This window comes from Typopeltis vanoorti, chromosome 10 (assembly GCF_054136105.1).
Source record: "Typopeltis vanoorti isolate ZY-2024b chromosome 10, IOZ_Tvanoo_1.0, whole genome shotgun sequence".
NCBI classification, from domain to species: Eukaryota; Metazoa; Arthropoda; class Arachnida; order Uropygi; family Thelyphonidae; genus Typopeltis; species Typopeltis vanoorti.
Window position 1 is genome coordinate 14,913,261 of NC_143558.1, and position 25,528 is coordinate 14,938,788.

Consider the following 25,528-nt stretch of genomic DNA (forward strand, 5'->3'; position numbering starts at 1 on the left):
GCAAAGAAAAATGCAAAGAGAGCTGTGGCAAGGGCAGTTAATGAGGTTTATGAAGAACTGGAGAGAAATGGTGGCGAAGCTCAGTTGTTGAGAATAGCGAAAGCCAGAGATAAGGCCTCGAAAGACATAACATCAGTCAAGCAGATAAAGGATGCCTCAGGAGTAGTATTACAAGACGAGGACAAAATCAGAGGAAGATGGAAAGAATATTTCCGAAAACTACTAAATGAGGAGAATCCAAGAGAGAGGTGTGAGGATGGAGAGATAAATGAGAGACCGGTGCAAGAGATAAGTAGAGAGGAAGTGGTTTGGGTACTGAGAAAAATGAAGAATGGAAAGGTTGTGGGAGCAGACCAGATACCTGGGGAAGTGTGGAAAAGTTTGGGCAGTGAGGGCGTGGATATGTTATGGGATCTGATGTGTAAAATAGCCCAACAGGAAAAGATACCAGAGGAATGGAGGAAAAGTATTCTCGTCCCAATCTACAAAGGAAGAGGAGATGTTCAAGACTGTGGCAACTAAAGAGGAATCAAGCTGATGTCACACACATTAAAAATATGGGAAAGAGTAATTGAAGCAAGGTTACGGCAGGAAACGAAAATTGGTGAGAAGCAGTTTGGATTTATGCCAGGAAGAGGGACAACGGATGCAATATTTGCACTAAGGCGATTGATGGAGAAATATAGAGAGATGCAAGTGGATCTGCACATGGTGTTTATAGACCTGGAAAAGGCATACGACAGAGTGTATTCACAATTTTGGCGATGTGTCCCCTAAATTTTAGATCCTTATCCACTATCACCCCCAGATCTCTTATTTCCTCTACCTCCAACAATATATTCTCACCAAGCATAAATTCTGCATCCCATCTTTGTTTTCCAAACTTTAAAACCTTACATTTTGCAACATTGAACTCACATCCCCATTTGCTTGCCCAATCACTCAATTTATTCAAGTCTTTTTGCAAGGCCACAACATCTTCACTACTCTTTATGGTTCATCCCAACTTTGCATCATCTGCAAACAACTGAATATCTCCATCCAAATCATCGCCAATATCATTAATATACAAGTTAAATAGTAATGGTCCTAAAACAGACCCCTGAAAGACTCCACTAGTGACTTTCCTTTTTCCTGGATATCGCACCTCCATACACAACTTGTTGATACCTATCAGATAGCCCGTCTCCAATCCAATGCACTAATCTAATATCCAAATCCATCTGCTCTAGTTTGACTGTCAACTTATCATGAGGTACTCTATCAAAAGCCTTTGTGAAATCCAAGTATATTACTGTGTATCCTTCTCCTCTGTCCAAGGAAGCAGTCACTTTATTGTAATAAGTAAGTAGATTACTAAAACATGACCTCCCTTTAGCAAATCCATGCTGTCCATCAAAGATTATACCATTGTTGTCAACCCAACTCTGGATCCTAGTTCTCACAAGCTTCTCCAACAACTTAACCACAACACCTGACACAGAGATAGGCCTGTAGTTTGATGCTTGAGTTCGATCACCTCCTTTATGAAGTGCCACAATCTTGCCCTCCTTCCGCTCTTTAGGAACTTGACCAAGCGCAAGACTTGTATTAAAAAAATATGTCAAGGCAGGTGTCAACTCTCTGGCACATTCCTTCAGAATACACGGTGATATATTATCAAGTCCCACAGCCTTATTTACATCTAGTTTACTCAACTCACCAAACACCTCTTGCTCACTTACAGTCAGTCTCTCCTCCCCATCATCAACTGCTCTTAATCTCTCCATGAAGTCACATTCACAAGATTGAAAGATCTTTATGAACTGCTCATTAAGTATCTCCACCACACATTCTGCAACAGCTGTCTTTATACCATTTCCTCCAATCAATGCCATCCTTCCATAATCATCCTTTCTTTTGCTGACTACATATCGAAAGAACTCCTTAGGATTCTTTTTGGCTTCATTAGCTAACTGCTGTTCATATCTCTCTTTAGCTACTCTCACCAACCAAGTCACCCTTCTTCCCTGGTCTTTGTAGACCTCATGAAATTGGTTACTTCCACTTCTCTTATGCTGCCTCCACAATGCCCTTTTTCTCTGTATCACATGCTTAATCTCTTTATTCATCCATCTCACACCTACCTTATTTAACCTTCTCGCCCTTGGAATACATTTAGACATTGCATCTACTAAATAGTTTTTGAAAATCCCCCAAGCTGCATTGATCTCTTTTCCAGCTAACTCCTCATTCCATGCTACACCCATAAGCTGTCTCCTGAGCTCTTCATAATCACCCCCCTTGTAGTTCCACATATACCCTTTTTTCACAGGGGTCCTTGCACTGCTGGCAACCACCCAGGTAATCACCTCATGGTCACTTTCACCAATTGGTGGATGATTTGACACCTCATTTATAATTATATCCTCTGATGAGATGACCAAATTCAAGACCCTTAATCCTCGTGTGCCCTCTGTTACATGCTGTCTGAGGTAGTTATCCCTCAAAAACTTAAGAAACTCATTTTCTTTACTTCCAGTTGTTATCTCTTCATTCCAGTCTATATTGCCATAATTAAAATCACCCATAATGATCATCCTTTTTTTATTTGCTTGGCTTATTTGACTATACATTTCACTATCACCACCATCCACATTACCAGGTCTATAACAACATCCCACCAAGTATTTGATTCTATTCACCTCTATCTCACACCATACTGCCTCAAAACCACTGGCCCTATTTCCCCTCTTGCATCTCTACCTTGTATGGACATAACTCTTTCTCTATCATCAATAGCACTCCCCCTCCCTTTTTACCCCTTCTATCCTCACGAAACATATCATACCCTTCCATCTCTATTCCTGTCAGGATGTCGTCCTCATCTAACCATGTCTCACTTATTCCGACAATCTTTGGGTGAACAGACGCAATTAGTGCAACCATTTCATCTGCCTTGTTTCTTATACTTCTAGCATTGGTATACAAACATGACAGCTCATTTCTGGATCTACAGCTAGTTCCACTGATACCACTCACTCGATGTGATCTCTCCATGCTGGACTGGGGCCATTTCCCTTTCTGCTTCTTCATTTTAGAACCCTTTTCAATTTCATCTGTTTCCTCTTGATCCCTGGTCATCCCATTTCTTTCCTGCCTACACATGCTCTCACCTCCTCTTGGAGCATCCACAATTTATTTTTGTTTCCCTTTTTATGTACTGGAATGAAGTGATTTTTTCCATTCTGAGGGTATCTCTTCTTTTTTCCATATTAAATTTACCAGTTTATGAATGTGTGTAGTTAATTCACTTCTATCATATTTTATTAGTTCAGCTACTATTTCATCAGTAGCTGGTGCTTTGTTATCTTTGGGCTGCTTTATACTTTCTTCTACTTCAGCGAGTGAAGGTTTAAATATTTCTGGGTAACAGGTATTCTGTTTAAAAGTCTCAGCAGGCTCATTATAGTTTAGAAGTCTGTTAATGTACTCTCTCTCTCTCCACCTTTTGCTATTTCATCTCTAGTGGATAGTATTTGTCCATTACTACTGTTGATAATTGTCATTTTCATATGTGAAGATGTATTTTTTGGTTACTGTCAAGTATTTCTTTAATCTATTCATGTAAAATTTTTCTTTTCCATTGTCTGAATATTTTATTCACTTCCTTATTACTCTCATGTCTCTGAGCAGCTCGAATATCAGTTGGGTTCATTAAACCCATTTTTATGCTGCAATTTACTTTGAATTCCATCTGAGTTACTTTTACTTTTATGCTATCTTTGATATGATTCCAGATGTTTTCAATATTTTCATTCTCTTCCAGCTGCATATTTTTCACTTTTTGCTTAAATTAACTCTCATGTATTCTTCACTCTGTTTTATCCGATTTGTTAATACTGTATCTCAAATGATTTGCATGTGCTGAAAAATATTTGATATTTATTTTAACCTTAAGAAAAGCACCAATTAGAAAATGGTCACCACCACACTAAGCTCCTCTGAAACTACAGATATTCCAGATGCAATTCCTATGTCTTTTACTGATTATGATATGGTCTATTTGGTTAAATGTATATCCATCAAGAGATTTCCTCATAAATCCTTGTGTATATTCTTTCTCATAAATATTGTGCTGCTTGTTATTAAATTTTTAGATTCAGCCAAATTAATAAGTCTTTCTCCATTAATATTGATCTCTTCATGAAGCCTTTGGTTTCCAATAATTTTTATATATTTTTTCTTTTCCAATTTTTTGCATTGAAGTCTTCTAACAGAATAATTCTTGTAGATGAGCTTATATGTTGATTATACATAGCTTTTAAATTTTCAGGAAATGATAAAATATGTTAATTATAGAAGACTTTAATTATTACTTTCCTATATTTTGGCAATGCTACATTGCCATCATCAGGGATCACAAAAAACAATGATATGTGCACACAGGCACTAACACAGTAGCAAATGAGGCAGAATAAAGGCAACATAAATTGGGCCTAGAGTCCTAAACAGTGCCCCTTAGTGAGATAAATTGGGTTGTGTTGCTGTTGGGCTGACGATCTTAAAATGTATACTTCCCAAATTTGGGAACAGTCTCATGCACTCAAATTTGTTGAGGTTTGGAAAGTTTTTTAAAGCCGAGGCAGATTCGATGAATAGTCTTTCACCTAACAAAATGATTATATCCTGTCATGAAATTTTTCCAAGGGTCAGTTCCAGATTTTTCATAGACTCTTCTGCAGCTTCTCTCTCTCTCTCTCTCTCTCTCTGTGTGTGTGTGTGTGTGTGTGTGTGTGTGTGTGTGTGTGTGTGTGTGTGCATTAATAAAAGTTCTCTTGAACCATTTTGCTTGTACTCTTAGCTTGCTTATTCTTCATTAAAATCTACAGATTCAATCAGAGATTACCATAATTTTTTCCTAATGACAGACCATGTTCTAAATTCATATTTGTCAGAGTTATTTCTACCATAAAGTAGAAGGCTCTCTTTCTTCTAATTATCTTCTCTTGTCCAATGCATCTCTTGTATTTCTACTACATCCATTTTATATCTATTTAATTCATGAAAAGTTCTTGAAATGCTCTGACACTGTACAAACTTCTCATGTGCCATGATCGTACTCAGAAACCATTATTACAAGGCTTGGGTCAATAGTGAAGATCTAGTGAAGATTACTTGGCACTTGTTTTGTGAATTTTCAACTTTACAGATAGGTAAAAAGGTCAGCTCCGTGTGCATAAATTTGCCAGCAAACATTGATCGATTGGTAGAGCCTCTGCTACTAATGGCTCACGCAAAAAGTTAAGTAAGTTTGAGCGCAGTTAGTAGTTGGAAGGAGTTAATCGTTTGATGCTGTTGGCACCTCTCCTTCGATGAGTCTTTGGACTCCCTGGAGATGTCACATAATAATAATAGTAAAGCTTAGGTCTTTTTTCTTACCATCAGTTTTTTTTTTTGTTCATGTGAACTTTACTAGACTTAGCATGTAAAATACGGATTATTCATCCTAATGTATACATACCACTGGAGCTCCAAAAATGTCTGATAACTCAGGAGTAGAAAGTAAATCTCTAAGTAAAAACGGCACTGTTTTTCCTTTCAACAAGTACACCTATAAAATATTAAAATAAATAATATTATACATAAAAGCTCTGTGTAACTAAATACTGCAAATGATATTTTGATAAAATAAATCAAAATACTTCAGAATTCTTTCTAATAAATTAACATATGTGAAGTCATATGACCAACAAATTTTGAACTTTAATATCTGAACTACATTTTAAAAAGAAGTGACAGGATAAGAAATTTTCATAATATATTAGAGAAGTTAGCAGGAAGAACTCCTGAACTTCATTTTCCTAATGTTTGTAAATTCCTCATGTTCATCCTTTTAGCGCAGCCTCATAGTAATAATCCCAAATTTGTGTAAACTGAGTTGTGATATAACATTTCTCATCTATACATCAGTCAAATAAGTTCTTTAAAAACACCATTTACTTTATAGCTCCTTAAAATAGTGTATACCATTTATTTTATAGTTTCTTAAAACTGTGTAGTTTCTTGCGATGATATGTGATGCCATATCAAAAGAATATGTCTATGATGTTGAAAATTTTTGAATTTTATGAAAGGAAAATGACTAAACAAATATAATATGACTAAACAAATCTGTATATGAAGAAATAACATAAACAAAGCTGCAAAAAACCATATTTTCTGTAATAACATATGAAATGGCAAAATTGCAATGTCTTGATATGATCTTAGGAGGCTGCAGTCATGGAAAAACTGGATATGATATCAACTAAACTACTTCTGATGAGTCAAATAGCATGTTCAGTAGCTCATATTTTGGTCACAGCTGAGTTGACAGGAGAATGCACTATTAGAGTTCGAAAGAACAAAATGGATAGCTTCTGTAACTAAAAAGTAAATAACCTAATAAATGCTTACTGGTGATCACTTTCTAGGAACTTTGAGATTGGCATGCGATCAGAGTGGTTAAGAATCAGATGATGTCATCAGATTTTGCAAGCTTCAAAAAACAGACAATCCAATTTAAATCTGCTGAAATGAAAACCGAAAATCCAGAAAATTATCGATGGTTATCATCCCTCATTCACACTGCAATCTGATGTGAAAAGAATTTCAATATCCTACCTTAAAGGAACATCTGAACAAACACATGGATTCTTCAAAAGTAGTACAATCTATATGTTACCTTTTTGGAAACTATCTTCTTTTTTACCACCTACCAAGAGGATAATGCTATCACTTTCCTTCCAGGTATCCATCAAGTGTCTTGTTCATGTAAATTTTGTAACTTAGAACAAGAAGCCGTTGCTGGAAATTGTATAAGGTGGGTGTGAGCAGAGAAGTGAGGGACAGGTTCTTTGTATGGACAGTGGTTGGTCAGTGGAATGCATTGCCTGAGTGTGTTGTGAATGTAGACACATGGAATCAGTTTAAGGCATGGTTGGATGAGCATTGTATCCAATAGTGTGTACCTCCCATGATGAATCTTGACTCCAATGGAGGTCAGATGCTAATGATAATAATAATAAAATATTTGCAAATTGCTAAAACACAACTTCCTTTTAGTAAACCCATGTTGTTTCTTGCAGAGTATAGCATGTCTATCAACTCATTTCTGTATGCAAGTGCATATCAATTTCTCTAAAATATTCACCACCACTCCAGAGACACTGAAAGTCAGCAGTAAGACACGTTGGTTTGTATAACAAAATTATCATACATTCTTTCTATTCCTATGATATTTTTCACTTAAGAGACTTAAGTTCTGCAAACATGTCAAAGGCCTAGCCAATTTGGCTGAACAATGCTGATATTCCATCTCCTATTGCCAAATTCTTATCCAGGTTTTGCAACAGCTCTTCAACTTCATTCTCATGCACCTATCTCTTCATCCAATGTAGCAGCAGCACTGTGCACTATGTTACACAGACCGGGTTGATATATCTTAGGAGTATGAGCACTCATCAATCAACCAATCTCATTGGTTTCTGACAAAATCTGCATTCAGTAAAGAAAATTATTCTTTCTTTTACTTGCAGGATATTTAGAGAATTATTGGTGTTACTGCAATATATAGACATAGCATGCTATGGGAATAAGGATTAACCACCCTATTCTGCTGAATTTATTTTTGAATCTCTGCATGGTAAAGTGCGGGTTAAGAAGAGGCTAAGAAAATTTGTGAAAGAGAAACTTCAAGAGAACATGCTACATGCTAAGTTCGGGCCAAACAGAGGTTGTCAGGATAAGATTTTAACTTTACAACAAATAACTGAGAAATCCTGAAAATATAACAAAGATCAAGTACTTGAGTTTCATAGCCCTGGAAAATGTATATGAAAACCAAGCTGTTCAGAATGCTACAATTATATGGGATTATATGGCATGAAAATTAGCAATAAAGACACCAGCATTATGAAAATAGGCAGGAACATGAAAAAGTTAACTGCATCCCAATAAAGAACCTAGAGAACAAGTAAAATATTTCGGCTATTCAGGAAAAATTTTTAGTGAAGATAGAAAATTAAATATTTAAATAGACAAAAGGATATGCAAGGCTTGGAGACTTGGTTTAGAGTCAGGTGAATAAATTTAAACTTATGGATCTGAGAGCTTTGAAATAAAAAACTTGATCAAAGATTAGAGACCACAGATATGAGAGTTCTGAGAAAGAATGGGGAAGCAAACTGATGGCATCAATGGCAGAATAATTTTAAAAAGGAGGAAGACCAAGATCTGTGTTGACAGAATAGATTGAACAATTTTGTTGTGTTGATGAGTGATTAGTTTGGAGGAAAACTGTTGACAAGAAATTAGTAATAATGCAAACTTCATCATGAGGTACTAGGGTCCTGAATACATATCAGGAAATTATGATGATGTAATGATTATGAATTACATGATTATTGCAATTCTGAATCTCTTTCATAATAGTTTTTCATGTGTTAGAAATTTTAGTTTTGATTTTCATAGCTATCAGCACTTGCTACATTTTCATTCAAGAGCCTATTTTATACCCAACCAATTCTAAACTATATACAAATCCCAAACACTCATGTTTAGAACACTGCTCACACGTTTGGAGTGCTGCACCTAAAACTTTCCTTCAAATCCTTAATGCCATCCAGAAGCGAGCAATTAGGTCATAGATGATCCCTCTCTTACAGATTAATTTCAACCTCTATCTCACAGGCACAGTGTTTCAGCACTATCTGTTCTACAGGTACTTCCATGATCAGGTCTGCTCCAGTGAATTGGCAACCGTAATTTTCTCCACTTTCTACTGCACCTGTTAATACAAGAGCAACTTCTGCCCAGCATCCCTTTACTGTGCAACTGCAAACAAACCAAACCTGCTTCTATTCTTCCTCTTTTATCCCATCCCCTCAAGAAGTGTTCCCAAATAACTATAACCTGCAAAAAAATGAATAAATAAATAAATAAGTAAAAAGCATCAATAAACTTCTCTCTCTGTCGATATCTACAACCCACATGGCACTGATGTGCTCGGTCTCTCAACTTCTCATGTGTGGGATCAATATAAAAATAAATAAATAAATAAATATAAAAACATGCATGATTAAAGAATATGTTTTAGAAAATGGAAACTTTTTTTTTAGATTATATTACTTACCACAGACCTATTTATAATAATTTATCTTTATTCAGTTTTCTGAATGTGTAAATGCTGTACTTGTTTGTCATAAAGACATTCTTGTTTCTCTAACAACTGTGTAGTAGCTATTGCCAGCCTGGCTGGCTGAGTGGTTAGCGTATCTGCTCTCCAGTCAAAAGGCTGCGGGTTTGAATCCTGCCATTGGTATGGATATTTCTGATTGTCTGTGAAAATACTAGTGGTGATGGTGGTCGATGATAGATGGCGTTGGTGTAGATGCGGTTCATTGTAGATGGAGTTGGTGATGGAGACAGAGAGTTGTAGAGGAAGTGTCCTCTCACGATGAGTCCATGGACTCCCTGGAGGTGTCACGTAATAATAATAATAATAATAATAATTATTATTATTATTATTAACTTTTTCTTACTGTATAGTTGTGCAATGAAAATGAAACTGACAGCTGGATTCAGAGAACATCAGTATTCTGAAAATCATTTAAACAAAGTGAATCTTATGGCTGATGGAGTAATAATCTAATTAAATGGGCAGTACCAGAAAGGTGATATTTAATAAACTCTCTTTCAATATTATATATATATATATATATAAGGTAAGTGTCAAATGGATGAATGAGGGGATTAAGCAAGAAATCCAGAAATAAAATTCTAGAGGCAGCACAAGATGAATAATGGTAACAATTAGTGGCACAAAGAGTAAAAACAGCAGGTCAAGAGAGTGACTCAGATAATAAGGACTGCAAAAGTGCAGCATGAACAGAAATTAGCAAATCAGGCCAAGAAAAACCTCAGGGAGTTTTTTTTTTAATATGTGGCAAGCAGAAAGAAGAATCATTATGGCAAGATGATGTCAATGGATGAAAGTAGTATTGACAGATTAGAGACTGATATCTATTCATGAGGTATTCATCAGGGAATTTCATCCTCACTGTGAAATCAGAAGTTCAACTGGAGAGAATGAAATGAAAGAAGACTTACTGGTGAGTGAGCAAGAGGTATATGAGAAGTTAAATAAGCTAGATGTCAATAAGGTAATAGGACTAGATGACATAGCATTCATTTCTAAGTGCTTTGTTGTATTTTTAATTCCATCAACTGAAGGTACACTTATGTAGTAATGTTCCAGAGTTGCATGCAATGAAAATCAGTCAAAGAATTTTTGATTAAGCCATGCACATAAAAGTTAACTCTTATGCAAATACATACATTTCCTAATGCTCTTTCTAGATAAGATGTAATGAGCAAAATTGCAGTGACTTTTCCAATAAGGTCATCATGAAGCAATTCAAAGGCCCATAGAAAAACCTAAAATATATTAAAAAGAAAGAGTTAGTTACATATTTTTTTTTAGATTAGATTACAAAAATTTTATTCAGAAAATTACAAACATGCCAATATATTTCTGCAATTAACAAAATATTTTGTGAAAGTATGGAAATAGTATTGTATGAATTATATTAAATAATGGACAGAAAAATAAAACCTCTGAATAGATCATACATGCAACAAGTATGGAGCTTTTTTTTAAACAGGTGCAAACCTCTTCCCTGAAGTCCTCTCAGAGAGAGAGAGAGAGAGAGTGTGTGTGTGCACACACGCACACACAAATGTGTATTGTGTAAGTAGACTACACAGTGAATGCCTAAAATATTTAGGACAGTTATAAGAGAACTCAGTGATATGAATACAGTTATTAATGTGTATCTGGCAAAAACATTGTAAGGAACTTTTTAAAGGTGATGTTAGCTAGATAGGGAGAAAGCAGAAAAGATATCTGAAACAGAAACAGCACACGGAAGCCCAAATTCAACAGGCATGATGAACAACATTATCCTGAACTATAAAGAAAAACAGCAGAAGAACTATAAGAGACTTTTACTGTGAATTATGACAAATTTTCTATCATCTATGACAGTCTGAATGGAACTTCACACTGTCAGATAGAGTCAGATGTTTTGCAAAAACCACTCATTATATGTTTGTGAGTGTGTGGCACAATATATGTGGATAACAGACTGCTAAATAATAAAAACTGTCATATGATCTGACAAGTTCACTACCATGTTTTCTATGAACAGATATGTATGTGTGCAACAACCTCTACAACCTGAGTGCCTTATTACAACAGTGAAAGATTCTGACAGATCCACAATAGGGTAGAATTTTCAGAGGTAGCTAGGCCTCATTCATTTCATTAAAAGGGACATGTTAGTGTCCTAAGTGATTGTATACATCACATGATAGTGAATTCCTTCATTTTCAGTGAAGGAATTCACTATCATGAATGAGCAATAGGATGTTTTCTGAATAATAACAAAACTATAATAAAATTAGTTTAATCCTTTATCCAAGTGTGAGCAAACAAATTTTGCGCCTGAAAGTATCTTCAGGACCAGGGTAAGGTGGTACAACACCAGGGCAACTCGTTGTAAAGGTGGAGCAAGCTACCAACCCTCCTATCTCAGTATCTCCTATAATGCAAAACACATCTCCTTGCGGATATGTCTAATGTTATGCATTATGGGAAGAGCCACTACCCAGACTAGTTTCGACCTTTATTGAGGTCTCTTCAGTGGGAGCCAGTCTGGGTAGTGGCCCTTCCCTTAATGCATAACATTATACATATCCGCAAGGAGATGTGTTTTGCATTATAGGAGATACTGAGATAGGAGGATTGGTAGCTTGCTCCACCTTTACAACGAGTTGCCCTGGTGTTGTACCACCTTACCCCAGTCCTGAAGATACTTTCAGGCGCAAACTTTGTTTGCTCACACTTGGATAAAGGATTAAACTAATTTTATTATACTCTAACCAAGTGAAAAATAAACTTTCCACATCTTTCTCTAAATCCAGAGTAATTTATTAAAAAAGGGTGGCACACCATTTGGCAAATCCTATAGGTAGAGATGACCTGCAAATGCTTCTGCCTGGTATCTCCACCTGGGCCTGGCTCCCACTGAAGAGACCTCAATAAAGGTCAAAACTAGTCTGGGTTGTGGCCCTTCCCATAATGCATAACATTAGACATATCTGCAAGGAGATGTGTTTTGCATTATAGGAGATACTGAGATAGGAGGGTTGGTAGCTTGCTCCACCTTTACAACGAGTTGCCCTGGTGTTGTACCACTTTACCCCAGTCCTGAAGATACTTTCAGGCGCAAACTTTGTTTGCTCACACTTGGATAAAGGATTAAACTAATTTTATTATACTCTAACCAAGTGAAAAATAAACTTTCAAATAACAAAACTAATAAGGAACATGCAGTTACTGGTTAATTTTTCAAGTATAAAGATCATATTAATCTTTCCAATAGATTTCCGCAGAAAAGTTAGCAAGAGTAAAAATCTACACCAGTTTCTACAAGTAATAATTAATGGCCTTTGTGATAGAATAGTATAACATTCTTAAAGAAAATAGTTTCTGACCTTTAATGACTCCAGGTCGCATCATATTACATCCATTTTAACTATACACTGAAAAGGCAGATGAAAGGAAACAACAAAACAACAGAAGTACAGTACAAGCAGAAATTAGCAAATCAGGCCAAGAAAGACCCTCATGAGATTTTTCGATATGTGGCAAGTAAAAAGAAGAATGATTATGGTAAGATAATGTTAATGGATGAAAGTGGGGGATTAGTAACTGGTGCAGAAGACATAGTTGAGGTATTCACAGTTCGTCAGGGTGCTTCATCCTCAGTATGAAATCAGAGGCTCAAGTATAGAACATGAAATGAAAGAAGACTTAATGCTGAGCGAGTAAGAAGTACATGAGGAGTTAAGTAAGCCAGATGTCAATAAGGCAATAGGACTTTAGGACATATCACCAAGTGTCTTAAGGGAATGTTCCAAGGAGTTAGCATCAGTCCTGGCCTACATGTTTAACAAGAGTTTTGCAACAGCACAAGTCCCAAAGGAGTAGAAGGCAAAATTGTTCCAGTTTACAAAGATGGTGATAAGGCTAAAGCAACAAATTATAGGCTGATCTGTATATCTAAAATTGTACTTAAGATATTGGAGAGAGATAGGATACAAAAGTCAATTGATAACAGTGGTATTCTTTTGTACCACTGTTATCAATGTACTTGTTAGCATGGGTTTGTTAAAGGGAGGTTGTGTTTTACAAACCTGCTTATGTACTATACTTGTAACAAGGTGAAGAACGTATCCTACAAGGGAAATGCATATACAGTGCTATACAGATTTTGCAAAGGCTTTTGATAAATTGCCACACCACAAATTGGTAACTAAACTGAAGCAGATGGTAACTAAACTGAAACAGACTAGTGAGTTGGAGAGGAGACTGGCTACTAGATGGGTATCAGCAAGATGTGTACTGGGGTGGGGCACTATCTTGAAAGAGAAAAGTCACTGGTAGTGTGCCAGGAGTCTGTTTTGAGACCAATGTTATTTGTATATTATTGATATTGGGATAGGTTTAACTGGTGATATACAATTGTTTGCAGATGATGCAAAACTGGGGAGAGTGATAAGGAATCAAGCAGATGTGGCCTTAAAGGAGGACTTGAATAAATTGTATGAGAGGGCAACAATATTGAACTGTCAATTCAATGTTGCAAAGTGTAAGGTTCTGAAATTTGGTAGGCATCAATGGGAAGCAAAGTATACACTTGGCAGGGAAATTTTGGAGGAAGGCAAGGAGATAAGAAACCTTGGATAAGAATCTGAGGTTCAGAAGTCATATTGCACAAGTTGTGAAGCCGTCACATCATATCAGATTATGGCAATGATGCAGATGACCTTAACTTGTAGAAATAAAGAGGTTCTGGTTGCATTCTATAAAGCCTTGATCAGGCCCCATATGGATTATTATGTGCAGACTTGGTCCCCTAGTTTTCATTGCGATGACGATACATTGGAAATGGTCCAGAGAAGACTGATTAATGTCCTAACTGGTCTTTGGGATGTAGGGACAGATTGACGGAATGCAGTTTGCAAACCCTTGTAAACATGAGGAAGAGATGGATATAATTGAGACATTTAAGTTGGTAAAGGGTTGTTATCAAGTTAAGGTGGAAGAAATTTTTCACAGAATGGGAGAAGGAGCAGACCAAGTGGACATACCTGGAAGCTGTATAAGGACTGTGTGAGCACAAGCATAAGGAGTAGGTTCTTTGCATGGAGAGAGTTTGGTGAGTAATATGTGTTGCCTGACATTGTGGTGAATGCAGATACACTGAATGAGTTTAAAGCATGGTTGATGGGCTTTGTGTGTAATAGTGTTTTCCTCCTCTGATGAGTCTTTTAACTCTGTGAAGGTTCTGGTGTTAATAATAATAAGAGAAGTCAACAACTTATTAACAATTTTTCATTAGTGTTTCCTTCTTTGTCCAGTACCTGTAACACCGAAGGTTAATGTTTAACCACTAATGCTTTTATTTAACATCATATAAATTAATCACCTTTACCTTTTCATTGTGAGTCCACTTGAGCTGACTGGTAAATTTTTCTGAAAATTCTGTCAGGCTCATATTCTGATACAGTCTGGCAACAAAAGATATATGTGGTGCAAGTTCAGCAACTGCAACTTTATACCATTCTTCTAATTTTTCAGAAGATGTCTGATCTGTATAAGACATAACCATATTCATGTCTTAATTTACATAAAATATTTACTATAGCAAAACCCTAAAGAGAATTAAATTCATTTTCCTTTTAAACAAAATTTGAAAAGCATAGACAATACAAACTAATGCATGCAGCAACAACATATAATTTAGGGAGTTCTTGGAGATGCAAAAGTACACCAACTCATTCTTTCACACAGATATAATCATGATCACCATACCAGATGTTATAATTATTATTATTATTCCTGATTCCTCCAAGGAGTCCGAAGACTCATCGCGGGAGGACACCTACAACTGTCTCAACCACTACACCGAATCGCTACTCCGAATCATCTCCATCAACGCCATCTACTGCCCACCTCCATCACCACAACAACTAGTATTTTTTGTCTGTAAATTGCGTGTGTTCTGAAGGGCCGATTTGTCTGTATGCGGGATGAAAAACCCGAGTTTCTGGGAGAAAAAACCCTGCAGGAAATTTCCTTACTGTTTTTTAAATGTTAAGATCTTTTACAGCTCAACTTAAAAATCAACTTTGTTTCCTTCTTTATTCATTATTTTTTTGTTCTTATTCGTTCATTATTGCTATCCTTTGGAATAATGTCCCTTTAATGTATGAGGATGGGGGGGGGGGGAGCTGAAAAGCTCTGATAAACACCTAGAACAAAAATAATACTCAAGCAACTGATATAACTACAAGAAAGAACATATCTTAAAACCCTTTAATCCCCATGTTTCCTCAAATTGTAATAATGTGCTTTTTTAAAAATTGATGTCCCTTTTCAATACACCCTCATATTTCAAAAAAAAAGTAAAGCATCTACATGTACAACCTCTCACGTCTGGAAGTAACATTTAAATAAATCTCTCTGATTTAAGACCTATCCAAACATGATAGATGTAGAGATATTAAGTGAGGAAAAGAAACAAACCTTTAGGGTTTTGTATTTGAGATATTCAGTGGGTCATTTAAGAGCATATTAAAAGTGGAAATCAGGAAGAAGGAAAAATAGACAATTTTGAAAGGAGAAAGAGAGAGAGAGAGAAATTTTGCAAAAGAGTAACAGTAAGGACTTGAAAAGATTTCTGGTATATGTTCTTTTGCATAATAATGTATCTTAAGAGTAAGTAAGGGCCATTTCCCTTACTCAATTGATGGGAAAATTCATATTTCCATGCTCTAATTTTAAATATTTTAAATTTACACTATACTGTTCAAGAAGCTGCTCTGAAATCATTAACCTAACTCTTCCTCAATAAATAAGGTTTTTTTTTTCCATTTCAAAGATATCTAAATTTCTTTTCAATCATAATGCTTCTTTTTTAACTCCTCCCATGGACATGTGAAAAGCTGGGTGCCAAGAAATGTTTTTCCAAAACATTTCTTGGCATCTAAACTGTTCTTAATTTCAAAAATGTTGTAACAGATCTATTTCAAAAATTTCACTAGTGTTTCGCATAAAAACTGCATAACTTAGGGAGAAATTTTGAAATTTATTTTTTATTATTTTTATGATAATAGCACTAATGAAAGGTTGTTGCAAACCTATAACCCACCAGTACAGCAATCCTAATTTTCAGACCAAAAATTATTTGCACTAGTGACTAGGTGATGCATGGAGAAAAGTTGCTAAATTACATTTAACAAGAAATTATATTGTTTAATCCATTATCGAAGTGTAAGCAAACAAAGTTTGAGCATGAGGTATCTTCATGACTAGGCTACTTGTATATAATGGTTGTTAATTTTACATCAACTGCTTTAGTATCCCATAATGGAAGGAATACTGTGTGCATTAGGATGATGTCAGTTATGAAAATTATAAGGAGCAGGCCAGAAGAGTTACAAATGTTGTACAGAAAGCTGAGTATGAAAAGAAACTGGCTTTGCAAAAACAACCCCAAAGAATTCTATCATTATGATGCAAGTAAAGGAAAGAATGGATATGAAAGAATAACTCTGGTGAATGCAGATGGTCTGAGGGTGACAGATACAGATGAAATTGTTCAACTAATCAATGCTCGTTTTGCTAAAAGTTATCAACCTGATGTATGCTCAGTGCTACCTTTTCAGTGGATGAAGAAACTCGTGTATGAAGAGGAGGTATTAAAGCTGTTGCACAAACTGAATAACAATTCAGCAATAGCATATCAGCATGGATGCTAAAAGAGTCTTCAGCTGAAGTGAATATTCCTTTGACCAGGCTATATAATTTAAGTCAAAACCTGGAAGATTTTGCAAAGGGTAGAAAGAATGTATGGTAATCCCATTGCTCAAGGGTGGTGTAAACACTGATATATCCAACTATCGACCTATCAACATCTCTGGAGAGGTAGTGAAGATTTTGGAAAAGTATGTTAGGGCTTGCATTCAGAAATGGGTTGACAGAGAATCTCTACTTTGCAATGAAAAGCATGGTGGGAAGGTCATGTTTGAGTGACTTGCTCATATTCTATAATCATGTTGCCATTGAGACGGCATGGTGGGAGGGTTATGTTTGAGCAACTTGCTCATATTCTATAATACTATTACCATTGAGTTAGACAAGGGGATATGAATACACTGATGCCGTTGGATTTTTCTGACTTCTGACAGAATACAGCATGGAGGACTGTTGCATAATTTGGAAAATGTGTGGGATTGGATTATAAAATATTAGCCTGGATAAGAGAATGGCTGAGTGATATCAAAAATATCAAAAAAGTGGTATATGGGGAATGTGAATCTGCAAGATTTACAGTAACCAGTGGTGTACCACATGAATCCGTCTTTGATAAACTGTTATTCAATCTATACATTAATGACATTGGGAAGGATTTGACAGGTTACATAGCTATTTGATGATGATGTAAAGATAGGCAGGGTAATCATGAATGCTGCTATGCAGTACTTGAAGAATGATTTGAATAGGACGAAATTGTGGGCAGGTGAAAATGGCTATAAATGTAAAGTCATGGACTTCGATGTGATTAGATATCTGATGTGATATTATATTATATTGGTGAGATTATGCTAAAATAAACTAATGAAGCTGGGGATCTTGGAGTTTTAGTAGACAGGAAGCTGAAGTTCAAGGCCATCTAGCAAAGATTGCAAATACAACTCAGAGAATAACTGTGATGAAATGAACCTTGATATGTAAACATAGTCACTTTGTCTCTTTACAAAGCCTTGATAAGACCTCACTTAGACTATTGTATGCAGATCTGGTCTCCTGGTTTCTGTGATGATTGTGATACAGTGAAGAGAGTGCAAAAAAAGAATGTTAAAAATGATATGAAGATTGTGAAATATGAAGACAGATTGAGAATTTGTAGGCTGCAGACACTAGCAACCAGAAGAAAGAGCAGTGATATGATTGAGACTTATAAACTTCTGAAAGGGTCATACAGGATGTCAGTAGATGGAATTTTCATTTTATCGAGGGTAAAGAAAGGATGCAAGGACATCCTTGGAAGTTGAGAATGAATTCTGTCAAGAAGGAGGTGAGGACTGGATTTTTTTTTCTCATACAGTGATGTGTGATTAAATTGAACTGCAATTGGATGTGGTATGCAGTAATGTGAATGAATTCAAGAACAGGTAAGCAGGTGGTGGTGATAATATAACCACCCCTAACGAGTCCATGACTCCCTGGAGGTCTCTCTTAATAATAATAATATCTTTATATTCACTCTCTCTGTCACGCACACAATTCTTTTGGATCTTAACAGTATTGTTATTTTCATTTAGCTGTCTCGCAACTCAAGACATAAGGATTCCAATCATCATTGTCATTTGATTTTTGGATTTCCCCCTGTAATATACTATACTGAGAATGGTTTGTGATACATGTACCAAAATATTGTACCATTATTAACCATACAGGGCACCCACCAAAGAACTTGACTTTAAATAGTGTATTTTCTTCCACTTATTGTTGTGTGTGTTATTTCAATTTTAATTTTGTATTCCTGAAAATGTCTTTGACAGAGACAAAATGTTGGAATGATTAAACCTGTTTAATTAATTCTCTTTGTAGTGCATTCATTCCATTAAATTTTTATGAGATAACTTTATAACTCTTTTTTTATTTTTTTCCCTGTATGAAAGACTTCACAAATATCCACTATTAATTTCCAAAAATCCCCCTTATTTCTTTCACAGCAGTATCAGAGCATCCTTTTCACTTACACATGCTTCACTCTGCACCATGCTTCTGGTTTTCATTTCAATCATTTTCAGTCACCGTTATGTGTTACAGTTGTGAGATTTACTGTTTTCAAGTAAAGTGCTATGGCACTTTACTTGAAAACAGTAAATCTCACATGGTTGAGGTATGCAAGAAAACAAGCAAGTTTTTTATTGCAAAACAATTAAGCTTTTTCTTTCATGAAAACAATTATACTTTTTCTTTCATGAAAACAATTATACTTTTTCTTTCATGAATACATTTAATTCATAGTTATCATTTCAAAAATAAGTTTTAGAATCAAATTGATGCATTTCTTTAGTTCAATATTAACCTTACACATATATACAGTAAGCAAGACATATTATTTTAAAATATTTAATTGTGCTTTTCTCATAATATAATTTCATTAAAAAAATAAACTGATAATTATAAACACAAAAATTAAAATCTTTCTTTTGTCCTCAAGATAGGTTGAGTAAGAATTGGAAGAACGATGGTCCACTATCTGATAGGTATCAACAAGTTGTGTATGGGGAGAGCGATATCCAGGAAAAGGAAAGTCACTAGTGGTGTGTCTCAGGGGTCTGTTTTAGGGCCATTACTGTTTAACTTGTATTGGGCCTAAGTTATAAGGCCTAAGTTCAATTCTCGTTACAACAGGGAGGAATCTTAATATTGGATTTTTCAATTGAAGGTGAGTCAGCTTCATATGGAGGTAGCAAGGTTTTTTCTCCCAGAAACTCGGGTTTTTCATCCCGCATACAGACAAATCAGCTTGGGAATGTGCAATTTACAGACAAAAAATACTAGTGGTGGTGGTGGGCAGTAGATGGTATTGGTGTAGATGATGATGATAGTGGCAGTTCAGTGTAGAGTAGGTGCTTCCCTTGATGAGCCTTTGAACTCCTTGGTGATGTCACAAAATAATAATTATTATTATTTTGTGACATCCCCTTTCTTATACATAAAGGAGGTGATAGAACTCAAGAATCAAACTATAGGCCTAAGTGTGTGTCAGGGCTGCGGTTAAGTTGTTGGAGAAGTTTGTGAGAAATAAGATCCAGAATTGAGTTGACAAAAATGGTATTATTTTGATGGACAGCATGGGTTTGATAAAGGGAGATCATATTTTAGTAATCTACTTACTTATTACAATAAGGTGACTACTTCCTTGGACAGAGGCGAAGGATACACAGATTTACTTAGATTTCCCAAAGGCTTTTGACAGATTACTGCATGATAAGTTGATAGTCAAACTAGAGTGGATGAGTTGGATATTAGATTAGTGCATTGGATTGGAGACGGGCTATCTGATAGGTATCAACAGTTGTGTATGGGGGAAGCGATATCCAGGAAAAGGAAAGTCACTAGTGGTGTGTCTCAGGGGTCTGTTTTAGGGCCATTACTGTTTAACTTGTATATTAATGATATTGGTGAAGATTTGGATTGAGATATTCAGGCTGTTTGCAGATGATGCAAAGTTGGGACAAACCATGAAAAGTAGAGAAGATGTTGCAGCCTTATAAGAAGACTTGAATAAATTGAGTGATTGGGCAAAGGAATGGGGATGTGAGTTAAATGTTGCAAAATGTAAGGTTTTAAAATTTGGAAAACAAAGATGGGATGCAGAATTTATGCTTGGTGAGGATATATTGTTGGAGGTGGAGGAAATAAAAGATCTGAGGGTGAGAGTGGATAAGGATCTGAAATTTAAGGGACACATAGCCAAAATTGACAACACAAAGGCTTCTGGGAATGATGCAGAGGACACTGACTTGTAGAAGTAGGGAGATTCTTGTTTCATTGTATAAGGCTTTGATTAGGCCACACATGGACTATTGTGCCCAGATTTGGTCACCTGGTTTTCAGAAGGATGAAGAGATTTTGGAAAGGATCCAGAGGCGACTGACTAAGATAGTTTCTAACCTCTGGAATGTCGAATATGAGAAAAGATTGAGAAGATGCAATTTGCAGAGTCTGGTGGACAGGAGGAAGAGGGGGAGATGTGATAGAGACCCACAAGTTAGTAAGGAGTTGTTATAGGATCAGTGCTTGAGAGGTTGTACAGAAAATAATGGGAGATCAGGGGAGAACCAGAGGTCATCCCCTAATCAGAGAAAACTGTATGAAGAGGGTGTGAGTAGGGGAGTTAGAGGCACATTTTTTTCATGCAGAGTTGTGAATGATTGGAATGCCTTGCCTGAGAGTGTGGTGTCTGCAAGGAGTTTGAGTGTGTTTAAGACACGGTATAATGAGCTGTGTGTTTCATAAAAGGACTTCCTAGATGAGTCTTTGATTCCATGCGGTCTTGGGTAATAATAATAATAATAATAAGTGGTTGAAACATGTAATGAGAATGAACTTATGAAATGAAATTTGAAATACGAGAGATCAAGAGGAAGACCACAGAAAAGGTGGAGAGACTAGATAAGAGAAACCTGAACTGACAGTGTTCATGAAGGAAGAATTTTGGGAGGATAGAAAGAAGTGGTGGGAATTGATCTGCCTGACCTGATAGTTTCTGTCAGAACAGTTGTTGCCAAACAAGAAAGTGTATGCTTGCTTTCAAATTTAAATGACATAGCAGCAGTAAAATGCATACTCTCCATTACATGGTCAGTGGTGAATAAACTTAATAAAATTTGAAAAAATAAAAATAAAAAATTCCTGCAACTCTAAAAATAAAATTATACTAAAGTATAACGGTACCAACAGCTGTTGGTACCGTTATACTTTAGTATAATTTTATTTATTCTGAGGACAGAAACTTAAACTTTAAAAACAGAAGCAGAGAGGAAACTGTTGGCTTTTGAAATAAGGTGCTTCAGGAAAATAAACAAAACTCCTTGGACAGAACATTGGTCTAATGCACAAGTGCTGCACTTGTGCAGCACTTGTGCATTAGACCAATGTTCTAATGGATGAAGGATGAAGAGATGAAGAGGATGAAGAGATGGTTTTCAGAAGGATGAAGAGATGTTGGAAAGGGTACAGATTTGACTGACTAAGATAGTTTCTAACCTCTGGAATGTCGAATATGAGAAAAGATTGAGAAGATGCAATTTGCAGAGTCTGGTGGACAGGAGGAAGAGGGGGAGATGTGATAGAGACCCACAAGTTAGTAAGGGGTTGTTATAGGATCAATGCTGGAGAGGTTCTACAGAAAATGTGGGAGATCAGGAGAGAACCAGAGGTCATCCCTGGAAATTGTATAAAGAGGGTGCAAGTAGGGGGGGGGATGAGAAGCAGTTTTTTTTTCATGCTGAGTTATGAATGATTGGAATGCCTTGCCTGAGAGTGTGGTGTCTGCAAGGAGTTTGAGTGTGTTTAAGACACGGTATAATGAGTTGTGTGTGTGATAAAAGGACCTTCCAGATGAATCTTTGACTCCATGGGGGTCTTGGGTAATAATAATTATTATCATTATATATTATTATATAATATATTATTATAATAAGACAGGTCTGGATAAGACCCTTCTCTGTCCAAAGCAAGCTCTTTCATATGTTAATAATTTCAAAAGTCCAATGCCATTTTAAGGCCTTTATACTATATTAATTCTGGTCTTTGCCTGGATCTTGTACCTTCTATAGTGCCCTCAAGTACCAGGCAACGAAGTCTGTCCAGTTCCATTTGCACAATGTGGCCAAACCAACAGGTTGATGCTTTTCAACTGTGTTAAAAATTGTTGAGTTAGGAATATTCAAATCTTGCAGCACTTGTGCATTAGACCAATGTTCTGTCCAAGGAGTTTTGTTTATTTTCCTGAAGCACCTTATTTCAAAAGCCAACAGTTTCCTCTCTGCTTCTGTTTTTAAAGTTTAAGTTTCTGTCCTCAGAATAAATAAAATTATACTAAAGTATAACGGTACCAACAGCTGTTGGTACCGTTATACTTTAGTATAATTTTATTTTTAGAGTTGCAGGAATTTTTTATTTTTATTTTTTCAAATTTTATTAAGTTTATTCACCACTGACCATGTAATGGAGAGTATGCATTTTACTGCTGCTATGTCATTTAAATTTGAAAGCAAGCATACACTTTCTTGTTTGGCAACAACTGTTCTGACAGAAACTATCAGGTCAGGCAGATCAATTCCCACCACTTCTTTCTATCCTCCCAAAATTCTTCCTTCATGAACACTGTCAGTTCAGGTTTCTCTTATCTAGTCTCTCCACCTTTTCTGTGGTCTTCCTCTTGATCTCTCGTATTTCAAATTTCATTTCATAAGTTCATTCTCATTACATGTTTCAACCACTTATTATTATTATTATTATTACCCAAGACCGCATGGAATCAAAGACTCATCTAGGAAGTCCTTTTATGAAACACACAGCTCAACATACCATGATTCAAACACACTCAAATTCTCTGCAGACACCACACTCTCAGGCAAGGCATTCCAATCATTCACAACTCTGCATGAAAAAAATGTGCCTCTAACTCCCCTACTCACACCCTCTTCATACAGTTTTCTCTGATTAGGGGATGACCTCTGGTTCTCCCCTGATCTCCCATTATTTTCTGTACAACCTCTCAAGCACTGATCCTATAACAACTCCTTAATAACTTGTAGGTCTCTATCATATCTTCCCTCTTTCTCCATTCCACCAGACTCTGCAAGTTGCATCTTCTCAATCTTTCCCCATACTCAACATTCCAGAGGTTAGAAACTATCTTAGTCAGTCGCCTCTGGATCCTTTCCAAAATCTCTTCATCCTTCTGAAAACCAGGTGACCAAATCTGGGCACAATAGTCCATGTGTGGCCTAATCAAAGCCTTATACAATGGAACAAGAATCTCCCTACTTCTACAAGTCAGTGTCCTCCACATCATTCCCAGAAGCCTTTGTGTAGTCTTTACAATTTGGGCTATGTGTCCCCTAAATTTCAGATCCTTATCCACTATCACCACAGTTCTCTTATTTCCTCCACCTCTGACAATATATCCTCACCAAGCATAAATTCTGCATCCCATCTTTATTTTCCAAATTTTAAAACCTCACATTTTGCAACATTGAATTCACATCCCCATTCCTGTGCCCAATCACTCAATTTATTCAAGTCTTCTTGTAAACCCGCAACATCTTCTCTACTCTTCATGGTTCGTCCCAACTTTGCATCATTTGCAAACAACTGAATACCTCCATCCAAATCTTCACCAATATCATTAACCCTTTAACTACCATGGTCAAGTTAACTCGAGTGTGGAAAAAAATGGCACCCTCAAGTGGACACCTCTTGCAGATTATGCAAATTTTATAAAACACTATTATTGCTATTTTTGTGAGTGAACAAGTGTATATCAAGAATGCATGATGCTGTCCGAACTTCTTACTTGTAATAATTTTAATTGATTTTATTTATAATTTTTTTGCAAAATTAATTCAGCACATGGGACAATGTCAGTAGAATATAAAATCAGAAGTTAAATGGTTAATATACAAGTTAAACAGCAATGGTCCTAAAACAGACCCCCTGAGGAACACCACTAGTAACTTTCCATTTATTGGATATCACTCCCCCATACACAACTTGTTGATACCTATCAGATAGCCAGTTTCCAATCCAATGCACCAATTTAATATCCAACCCTATCCACTCTAGTTTTACTATCAACTTATCATGCAGTAATCTATCAAAAGCCTTTGCAAAATCGTAGTATATTACTGTGTATCCTTCTCCTCTGTCCATGGAAGAAGTCACCTCATTGTAATAAGCAAGTAGATTACTAAACATTACCTCCATTTAGCAAATCAATGCTGTCCATGAAAGATAATACTATTGTTGTCAATCCAAATCTGAATCCTAGTTCTCACAAGCTTCTCCAACAACTTAACTACAACACCTGACACACATATAGGCCTATAGTTTGATGCTTGAGTTCTATCACCTCCTTTATGAAGTGGCACAATCTAGCCCTCCTTCCACTCCTTAGGAACTTAACCCAGTGCAAGACTCATATTAAAAAAATATGTCAATGCCGGCGTCAACTCCCTGGCACATTCCTTCAGAATATGTGGTGATATATTATCAAGTCCCACAGCCTTATTTACATCTAGTTTGCTCAACTCCCCATACACCTCTTGCTCATTTACAGTTGGTCTCTCTTCCCCATCATCAACTGCTCTCAATCTCTCCATGAAGTCACATTCACAAGATTGAAAGACCTTTATGAACTGCTCATTAAGTATCTCCACTATACCTTCTGCAACAGCTGTCTTTATACCATTTTCTAAAATCAATGTCATCCTTCAATAATCATTCTTTCTTTTGCTGGCTACATATCGAAAGAACTCCTTAGGATTCTTTTTGGCTTCCTTAGCTAACTGCTGTTCATACCTCTCTTTAGCTACCCTCAGCAACCAAGTCACCTGCCTTGCCTGGTCTTTGTAGTCCTCATGGAATTGGTTATTTCCATTTCTTTTATGCTGTTTCCATAATTCCATAATGTCCTTTTTGTCTGTATCGCATGCTTAATCTCTTTATTCATCCATTTCACACCTACCTTATTTAATCTTCTCACCCTTGGAATACATTTAGACATTGCATCTACCAGATAGTTTTTGAAAATCCCCCAAGCTGCATCGATCTCTTTTCCAGCTAATT

The 25,528-nt window shown here is 36.2% G+C and overlaps 1 protein-coding gene across 5 annotated transcripts in view; it reads right to left on the bottom strand.

The window, feature by feature from the left end:
- Positions 1-25,528, bottom strand: part of LOC150102183 (endoplasmic reticulum membrane-associated RNA degradation protein-like) — a 197,377-nt gene that overhangs the window by 152,171 nt on the left and 19,678 nt on the right. For all 5 annotated transcript variants that reach the window (XM_090399424.1, XM_090399425.1, XM_090399422.1 and 2 more), the window contains exons 3-5: positions 14,583-14,740; positions 10,360-10,458; positions 5,504-5,593 (exon numbers count right to left, since the gene is read on the bottom strand). In XM_090399424.1, coding sequence (XP_090255550.1) covers positions 5,504-5,593; positions 10,360-10,458; positions 14,583-14,740 — 347 coding nt within the window. The remainder of the gene's footprint in view (positions 1-5,503; positions 5,594-10,359; positions 10,459-14,582; positions 14,741-25,528) is intronic.